The sequence below is a fragment of the Physella acuta genome, unplaced genomic scaffold, assembly GCF_028476545.2.
Source record: "Physella acuta isolate Inbredline_101_S28 unplaced genomic scaffold, ASM2847654v3 ptg000794l, whole genome shotgun sequence".
Lineage (NCBI taxonomy): Eukaryota > Metazoa > Mollusca > Gastropoda > Physidae > Physella > Physella acuta.
The window spans coordinates 20093-30000 of NW_026732312.1; the positions used below are offsets into that span (position 1 = coordinate 20093).

At 34.5% G+C, this 9908-nt stretch overlaps 2 protein-coding genes across 2 annotated transcripts in view; both read left to right on the top strand.

The window, feature by feature from the left end:
- Window positions 1–517: 517 nt before the first annotated feature.
- On the top strand, window positions 518–5749 carry LOC131951015 (protein CUSTOS). Its single transcript, XM_059313271.1, has 6 exons — window positions 518–725; window positions 2857–2911; window positions 3044–3142; window positions 3452–3519; window positions 3745–3871; window positions 4443–5749. The coding sequence occupies exons 1-6, from the start codon at window positions 557–559 to the stop codon at window positions 4630–4632; spliced, it is 708 nt and encodes a 235-aa protein (XP_059169254.1). The 5' UTR covers window positions 518–556; the 3' UTR covers window positions 4633–5749.
- A 1020-nt stretch (window positions 5750–6769) lies between these two features.
- Window positions 6770–9908, top strand: part of LOC131951014 (uncharacterized) — a 29964-nt gene continuing 26825 nt past the window's right edge. Inside the window, 1 exon segment of the mRNA XM_059313270.1 lies at window positions 6770–7337. The gene's annotated coding sequence lies outside the window, so the exon portion shown is untranslated.

The window sequence follows — 9908 nt, forward strand, 5'->3', positions numbered from 1 at the left end:
TTAAATTTTAAGTTATATATTATGCTTTTATTTTCCCTGGAGGCGCATGTACATAGACCGGGGAAGATCTCAGAACGCGAGTCCAACAGACAATTAGGATTTGCTACCATAATGGTAATTAGCTAAATAAATTAAAACTTTAACAATTTGCAAGCCGTTATTGAAAAACGCTTGGATCTGGTATCTGCAGTAGTGAGCAGCCCACCACAGATGATTATTGTTAGCCCTCCAACATAATTTCTACGTTCACAAATGATCGTTTCAAGAGAAATTGAGATCGTTAGGCTCTAGGCCTACGTTCTGAAAATTATTTGCTCAAAAATTTCGTAAAGTTTTCTTCCTAAAACCTAACTATTAAGTTATGTTTGTGAATATTTTTAAAAATCGAAATATTATGTATATGTTGAGGTGGGGAGGGGGAGGGTGGCTAAAATGTTTGGGAAACACTGCCGTATAGTATGCTTAGGCCGTTGTTTATGGCTTAGATTTCTGTCAATATGGCAAGTCAGTTCATTTTACTTTTATTAACGGTAGTCGTTTCCCTTTAATAGACAACATGAACATAAGTCAAAATCAAAATGGGACATCAAAAGCAAAATGTAAAAGGAAAAATGTACATATCTCCTCGTCAGATTCAAGTGAAGATGAAGAGGAAGCAAAAAAAATTCAAGCAGCGATTTGTGACGAAAGCTTGTTTAATACTGTAAAACCATTAAGCACAAACGGTACGCTTACGATGGCCCATGACTCTGACTGGTCATTGATGATGATGAAATTGAATGATAATTTATAATTAATAATTGGTAATCTATCGTTTTAGGTACGTAAAATCGCCCGCGACTAGTAATGTGAAAAACAGGTGACTCCTTACATTTTAATAATTATTTCACATTTTGAGGAGGATTTATGTTTTAAAAATACAAAAATGTTTCCTTGTTTCATTTATGTTCCTGTTTTTAAACAATTGAATTAAAACTTTTCAGTAATAAATGAAGACTAGCGATGTTTCCAACAGATGCAACCATGCTCATTTACTATAGCAGCCATCTTGTTAAAGTTTTATTTTTATAGACTTAAAGCGCAAGATTCAGACGGAAGTCACTCTATTTTATAAATGGCTGCTGTTTATATAATATATAGCAAATCTTGCTTGCAGACACTGCTGTTTAAAGTTAATTTCTGGCCTATATTGATATATTTAGCCATTGATTTAGGTTTATTATTCATTTATCTATAATATTTGACACAAACATATCACAATATACTTCTATTACAGCCTTGACAATGAGGTAACGTTTTCGTACATTAATAGCCGCGGGCGATTTTACGTACCCAAAACGATAGATTACCTAATAATTAAATAATAATAATAATAATATTAAATAATAAAATATTAATACTGAAGTGAATACAGTACACTTAAGTACACTGAATACACTAACTTACAGAATAGTGAATAGTAGATTCTAAATAGTTACTAATTAGTAATTAGTATAGAATAAATAAGTCATGATAGTCTGATACACGACAGTTTTTTTTTTATTTTAATAAAATATAATCTAAATCATAAGCCTAAATTGGGGTCGGCGTGGTCGAGTCGGTAAAGCTCATGGTTGCTAAACTGAAAAGTCTCGAGTTCGAACCCTCGGGCAGATGAGGCTCGTTAGCTGGGGACAGCCACTCTTCTAGGAGAGACAACTCCAAAAATAAAACATCTGCTGCCTTGTAGTTTGTTCTTGGTTGGACAAAGGCTATGGAAGCAAATCCAAAAAGAAAAGCAGGCTGAAATCGGAGTCAATGGCGCATAACCAGTTGACACGTACTGCTTAATTGTGTTGGAGGCGTGGTCGAGTCGGCAAAAAGCTCATGGTTGATAAATTCGAACAAAGTCTCGTGTTCGAACCCACTGGCAGATAAATCTCGATCCCCTTCAACACTAATAATTAAGAACGAAGAAGAAGAAGAGATAAGCCTAAATCTAAATCATAATACACTAACTTACAGAATAGTGAATAGTAGATTCTAAATAGTTACTAATTAGTAATTAGTATAGAATAAATAAGTCATGATAGTCTGATACACGACAGTTTTTATTTTATTTTAATAAAATATAATCTAAATCATAAGCCTAGATCTACATTTTTTATCTTTTAATTTTTTCAGTTTGCAAGAAGGCTTACATTTTTGGTGTACATTACAATTCATTGACATTACACTTACACCTTCCATCATTATTTGAAAGTGTAACCTTAGGCCTATTATTATTATTAAAATATTAATTAAGTTTTACTTCATGCATTGATTGGTTGTTTTAAATTATTATAGAGTAATATAGAGTAAGACTAAGACTTCCTAGAGTGTAGTTAGGAAGTTAATTTAAGTAAACGAAAGAGCTTAGCATTAACACCCAGTAAGTGAATGAAGTGAACCGCCATACACATTCACCAGCATCTTCAGCAGGCTCAAGTTGGCTTATTTTCAAGCTAAATACACTTTATAAAACCATTTTATCTATTTGCATCATAGTTTAACTTTATTATGTTACTTAAAAAAGTTGATATTAAAAATGGTATTAAAACCAACTGGGGGGGGGGGGGGGCATTTTGGTGACTGGAACATATTATTATTAATGATAATTAATGGCATTTCCATTATATATATATATATATATATATATATATATATATATATATATATATATATATATATATATATTCACATACATGTGTGTGTGTATGTATATGTACGTATACATACATACATACAACTAATCAATCTGTAGTTTCAGTATTTTAGATGTTATAGAATTAAAAATTTTTTTTTAGGTTTAGTTTTGTGCTTTATTTTTCTATATAGATACGGTTAACATAAATGGCAGTGCTGTAGAAAAGCCACAACTTAAGTCTAACAGGTAATTCTTGTTTATGTCTAATTGTTAAATTGAATTTGAAAATAAAATAATTTTTTTTATTAATGAGTTTTTATAAGATTTGTAGTTATATTTTTAATTACAAATTCAGTTTTCATCATACTTTTTAAATAGATCTTTAGATGTTTGTCAGGAGGATGATCATAACATTTTAACTACCACCCCTGAATTTCGTGCTTATGTGGCTAAACAACTATCTCAGTATCTTGATAAGTAAGTTTTTACACACACAGTTTTTGGAATTTAAAAATTATTCAGCTGTTGAAATTTTTCAGTTTAAGTTTTATTGACATTTGATATATGTGTGACCTTTTCTTGTTTGGCTTGTCTTTAAATCCTTCAGCTAATCTTGCTCACAAACCTACTACTAATGAACAAAAAATATTACATTTAATTAAATGTAACTTGGATGTTGTTTTGACAAATTACCCAATCTATTTGTTATTTATGTTTTAATATGTTAAATGTCTTTCTATACCTATTTTAAAATGTATTTAAATATTTTTTTCTTCTTTGTAACAGTGAATTAGCTGAATCAATATCAGACAATGTTTGGCATTCAAGTAACAAGAAAAAAAATAAACAAACCGGTATTAATTCAGTTTTAAAAATTAGACAGTTGCATTAACTGTTTATGTTAGAGGATCCTGTGTACTTAAACATCTCAATAATATTGTATATAAGAAGTATTAGAGTTAAAGACTCAGCTTAACAGTGTATGCATACTCAAAGTTTTGAGAAGTATTGCAGTAAACAAATATAACATTGTATTAGAATCTTTTTTTTTTTAATGTTTAGCTTTTTTTCCATACCAGGGATTAAACTTTTATCATCATCTAAAGTATTGTGTCAATTAGAAGATCCTCAAAAATCATCAGCTCCACCCCCACAGCTGTTGAATCACCAACCCAGAAAACACAAGTTGAGCACAAGTTCAGAAAGGTATTGTAAAAATACTTGATAAATAGTTGCTAATTAATTTTCTACTAAGCCTAGCCTGTTGAAACACAGTATGTCATTGTTTTGTTGTCATTAACTGGTGATTAACACATGGAGACAGGAAAACCCAAATTCTTGGTTTACCCACAAATTTTGTTTAGTTATCTAAAAAGGGTAAAATATTAAAATAGACTACAAAAATAAATAAAATGTGTACCAAATTAATAGTTAAAAAAACACCCATCAAGTTGTTATGATCACAGGTTTTAATAACATTGCAATTTTACTGCAAACAGTATTTAAAATGTTTAAAAAGCCACTCTTGTATGAAACCATTAAACAACTATGAAAGAAGAAGATACATTTTTTAATTAACTATTTGTGAACCTGGGGTGTTGCTAGTGTCAAAACTTCCCATGTTATTTGTGTGTAATCAGTGTAAAAAATAAGTGTTGTCAAATTGATACTAAGAACAAACCTTCTTTCCTTCTAAATAAAGTATAAGGTTTTTATAGATTCATGTTTTTTAACTAATTACACCAAAATGCGTTTATATGTTGCTTTTCTTTTTTAGCTCAGAAGATGAGAAAATTTCAGCATGTGTATTTTCTGTAACAGACATAGAAGAAGAAAATGAAAGGCTGGATGGGATTAAGTCGCAGACTAAAGCAATAGTGGACTCTGTCCAGGCTACTGTTAAAGAAGTTACAAAAAAGAAGAAAAAGAAAAAAAAGAAAAAGAAAAAGATTTTGGAAAAGTCTTAATGTATTGTTATTGTTTTTAGGTGGTCTTTAAAATACTAATGTATATATAAATATTTTTTTGTTTGTGTTTTATTTTTTTAGAATTTCAATTCAATTTAGAAATAACTTGTTTTTCTATCTATGTTGGGAAAACTTGAGCCGAGTGAACAAAGAAAGTATAATTGTGATGTAAAATAAAAACTTGATCTGGAACACTTTAAATAAGCCTCTGACAGAGGTTAGCTCAATGCTACTTTTCTATATTAAATAACATTCAAGCCAGATATTGTAAATAAATTATAGGCCCACTCTTTGTCATTGATACCACCATACAAAAAAAAACCATTTGTTAAAAATTTTCAGTTGCATGCATTTTCCTGTCTAAATGTGAAATACACTAATGAGTTATTCATAAAACATGTTCTTGTGGTGGGGATTTAACCTATTGTGATGAGGAGACTGAACATCAAATTTTATTTATTTTACAATACTTTAGCAGTTTTTTCTGTCATTAAAATGTACATAATACTACCAATCTCAGTTGGTATTTTAAAGAAAATTAAGAACAAACATTGCAACCCCATGGTAGACATTACGATGCAGCTGGGCTTTGAAAAAGTAACATCTGTTAACGTTTAGTGATAGGTAAAATAGTTCTTGGTCGCGGGCAACACGTTATACAACTCTAACTTATGCAGTACGATTTTTAAAACTTGATTGCTTCCCCTGCAGCTTGTGGGTCAGATTCTTCACACCCTTGACACGAATAAATAGACTTCCACGAAATTGTTTCTCCTTCGAGTTATTGTTCTTTCCATCCTTCTCTTCACGCATGTGCAGTGGTAGTATAAACACTGTTACTGACCGACTATCTGCAATGTGTTTTTGATTTGTTGTAGTTATAGAAAAGCTTGTGTGAACTGGCACACAAGCTTGGTAGCCATGTGAAGTTCGAGGCAAGTTATCGGCCTTTTTCGTGCAGCTACAAAGAACTGTTACAAATATTGATTTTCTTTTCACTTATGGGATAGTTTTTAAGTTTCCCTGTTACAAGCATCTAGACTAGACACTAGACTAGTCGTTGTTCTGTTTTGGAAGAGTTGGAGCATTCTGTTGTCTCTGCAGATTACTAGCTTTGACTCGTAAGTAGCCTACTGAGTTGTTGGTTCTTATTGATTAACTGTAGTGTAGGCCCATTTTGTTAATGTTACAGGCTAGCCTTGGCTTTACTAAAATCTCTCTTCTGCCTTATTTACTTTTTAAATTTGTTTTTCAACTGCTAGGCATTGAATTAATTGATGACTATGCACACTATTTATTTAAAATATAAGTTTTATCTAAAGTATTTTTTTTTCATGTTTCGTTATTATTTCATTAACTATACATTACTGTACAACACTACTACATGACATTTCATAAACCAAACCCCCTTTTCGATTTAGCAGTGTGTCAATGTTCTTAACGTCTTGGATTAATACTAGTAAATCTATGGTTAGATAGAGTACTCTCATGTATCAAAGTCCGTTTTCAGGTCTACACATAACTAGTTCATTACAAAGTTGTTCCAGTTGGCCTACTATCTTGTGTTCGCTTGAAAACACAAGGCAGGATGACATTGACACCAGGGAAGAATCTTACCCGATTACACTGCATTGTACTAACAGTTTCTACACAGACATTACACTGACTTTTACTCAGTGGCGTAGCGAGGTCGGGTGTCACCCGGTGCGGCACTTAATGGTGTCACCCCCCCCCCCAGAGGCGTTGTGACCCTTCCCGGGGACAAACTTTCAAGTTTTCGATTTGCACCCCCCCCCCTCAAACTTTCGATTTGCACCCCCCCCCTCAATTTTTTCTCTATATATTTTGCTATTTTTTGCCTTGGTGTCACCCCCCTAAATGGTGTCACCCGGTGCGGTCCGCACCCCCCGCCCCCCCCCCCCCCTCGCTACGCCCCTGCTTTTACTAAATCAGTTTCTACCCATATACATCCTGTTATTGCTTATTACAATATAGGACGAATTTTATTTTTATTTTCGTGTTTGGAATGGGGGGGGGGGGGTGTGATAACGCTACAACCTCGGGTGGGAGAGAGGGTTAAGAATTGCACAATGTGTCTAAGTGATGGGAAAATCTGTTAGCTTACACATTACTTATGAGTGGGGTGAACCTAAAGTAGGCCTATTCTTTAATTACTTCCTTAAGTGCGTGTCTTATTTTTGTATTTCAAATTTGCGTAAAGAAGTAGACAATAAAAGGTGGGAGTTCCCGCCCTTCTTCTCTCATTGACTGTGTTATTTGTTGTGTTTTTTTTACTGACACTTTACCATCCTCCTCAACCCCACTATTTATTGACCATAACTTGGCTAATGCCTAATGGCCGCCTGAAACAACACACACCGTTTGTAAGGCATAATTTTAATAATATGTTGTTGTGTTGTATCTGCGTGGTTTAATAATTAGGATATGAGGTTTAAAAGTATAGCGTTATTATTATAAAACTAGATACCTTTTTGACACTAAATAAAAATAAACTCAAAACTATAACATTGTGGATAGTTCTCCGCACATTAGCTAGAAAGTCGGTCATGGTTTACATTATAAGGTCGTGACCTCTGACCCATAAAGGGAAAAATCGGATTCAGCTTGCTGCATAGAATGCAAGTTGGAACTATTGTTTGTGTCGATGTGCAAGTGTTAGGAGTTATTTAATTTTTCAAGAACAGGTAAGTGCTTTGTTTTTAGTCATGTGTATTATTTACAATACCAGGCTATACACGTATTTCATTACATTAAAAAAATATTAATGACGTGCAATGGCTAAGATTTAAGCGTCGTTGAACAGGCATTGGTTGTCTACTATACTAAACAACAAACTCCTATGTTGCTGACTAGACATAACAGACATTTTCTCTTGAACTGTCGCGTTACGTCATTTAAAAAAAACAACTAAAGTCGTACTGTTGTTTTCTGTGTGCAATTTTTACATCTGCAAAACGGCTGGTGAAATCTGTGTTGGAAACTTTGAAAGCTGGACGAGTGTCCAGTGGCGTATAGCCTACACTACACGGCCTATAGGCCTAACTACTCACAACTAAACACTTTACATCTGATCTAGCTCTACTATTGTGACCGTTAATGTTCACATTAACTCGCTAAGATTAGTAGCAACAGGTGGATGGCTAGTGTTATTTTTGGCAGTGATTTGGAGAATAAAACATGGGAAAATCATAATTCAGATGTACTTAGAGTAGTTAGAGCTGTAAGCCTACTTACTTGTGACTTAGTGTTTCTTTCAGACTTTTTACTCCGGGGGGGGGGGGGGGGCACTTGATATATTCGGGTGGGGGGGGGGGGAACAACATTTTCTTGGGGGGGGGGGGGGAGACCACACCTCCCCTCAGCCCCCCCCCCCCCGAAGAGATGCTTGGAAGAAACTCTTTTGTGACTATTTTTTCAGTGGAGACCACTATTCTACCGCTATTTATTTTTTTTTGGAAAGGGGGTGTGGGAGATTGTGGGAGAAAGACGTCATGCCAAAAAAAGGTTGGGGATATTTAGAAATTCGAGGGCTAATTTGTGACGGCTTTAGTGATGACTTGTGGTGATATGGAAGGGGTGGGGGGGGGGGGTAGTTTGGCATATAAATTAAAGGCTTTGTAACATTTATGAAAACCCCGTTTATTTTGATCAAGTCCAAAGCTGTTATGACGGTTATGTAATCCTTGTCATTACCCTCTGAACTTAACCTAGAGTCGATGTGTGTTTTGTGTGGGGACGGACGTGGAGAGAGTGGGGTCTGTCCCCACTTTATCTTTACTACCTAGATGCGATCACCCTTCGTATAACGCAAGACCCGCTTCCAAAGCATATGTTGTCTCCCCTTTAAATGACTGGGTTACAAAAGCAGGTGAACTCTATTAACACGTTTTTTTCCCACGTTTTCTTTAACTTGCTTTCTCTGTTTGTGTGTTTGTCTTTCCAATCAAATCTTGCGATCGAAATTTCTGGCACTTCCCAGTTAGCTAGCGCGCTGAAATTTTCAGGGAAGCTTTCTTTTGGATGACCATTGAATATTCAATTGTTATTATTACTAAATTGATCAATGGAAACATTTTATTGAGCATTTTAGACCGCTATATAATCTATATATATAATTCTCCTCTGCTAGCCATTACAAAAAAAACCAGCGACGCGTACCTCGCGCGCAGTGAAGCGAACGATCACATGTCGCCACAGGCTTAGGGGCAGAGAATTTAGCTTGAACCGAGTTTAAAGTTACAGGAGGTAGGGCAGTTTGGGGGAGACGATATGGTCGAGTGGTTGGGCACACGATTGCTATCCCACTCGACACGGGTTCAAATCTATGTGTTAACACAACGTGTTTTTTACGAGTTGTCTTTTTACGAGTTGTCTTTTTACGAGTTGTCTTTTTACGAGTTGTCTTTTTACGAGTTGTCTTCGTTTACCCAAAAAAAGTGAAAAGATAAAATCGATAGCAAGATTTTAATGCAAACAAACAAAGACTAAAAAGTAAAAAATAATAATCATTAAAAAAGTTTTAAAAAACCCACGTTTTCTGATTGAACTAAAAAGTAGAAAATAAACGCTATACATCACAATAATGCAAGCGATCACTCTACTATAAGCGATCAAAAACGTGGGGCGCCGTGATTTTCTTACAGTTTCTAATACTGTTGACTCTCTACAAGCTCCCTAATAAAAGTCAATAGTATTATCTAATCAATAGTAATATAACTTTTACTTCGGCGCCCAACGTTTTTCATCGCTTATAGTAGAGTGATCGCTTGCATTATTGTGATGTATAGCGTTTATTTTCTACTTTTTAGTTCAATCAGAAAACGTGGGTTTTTAAAAACTTTTTTAATGATTATTATTCTTAACTCAGCTTCGCGTTTGTGGATTTGTTTGTTTGTTGTTAAAATTGACATCGAAAATTAGCCCACTTCTGATTGCTCAACAGATCTGAAATTTGGCATGTAGGCTACTTTCGCCTAACAATTTCAGATGCAATCATAAAAACTAGCAATTAGAGACCGTAATTAGCTTAATTTAATTACGCCCCAAGGACCATAAAATTGAGGACATGATTTCTAAAGATACCGACAAGACTGGAGGCCTATTGGCACAGTTACTTCGGCCCCAATCGATGTGAGCGCGCTGGCCGTGATCGTATAGTGGTTAGTACTTCGCGTTGTGGCCGCGACAACCCAGGTTCGAATCCTGGTCGCTCAAGATTTTTAGTCCGTGTATTTATAAACACTTAGTCAAGTCAT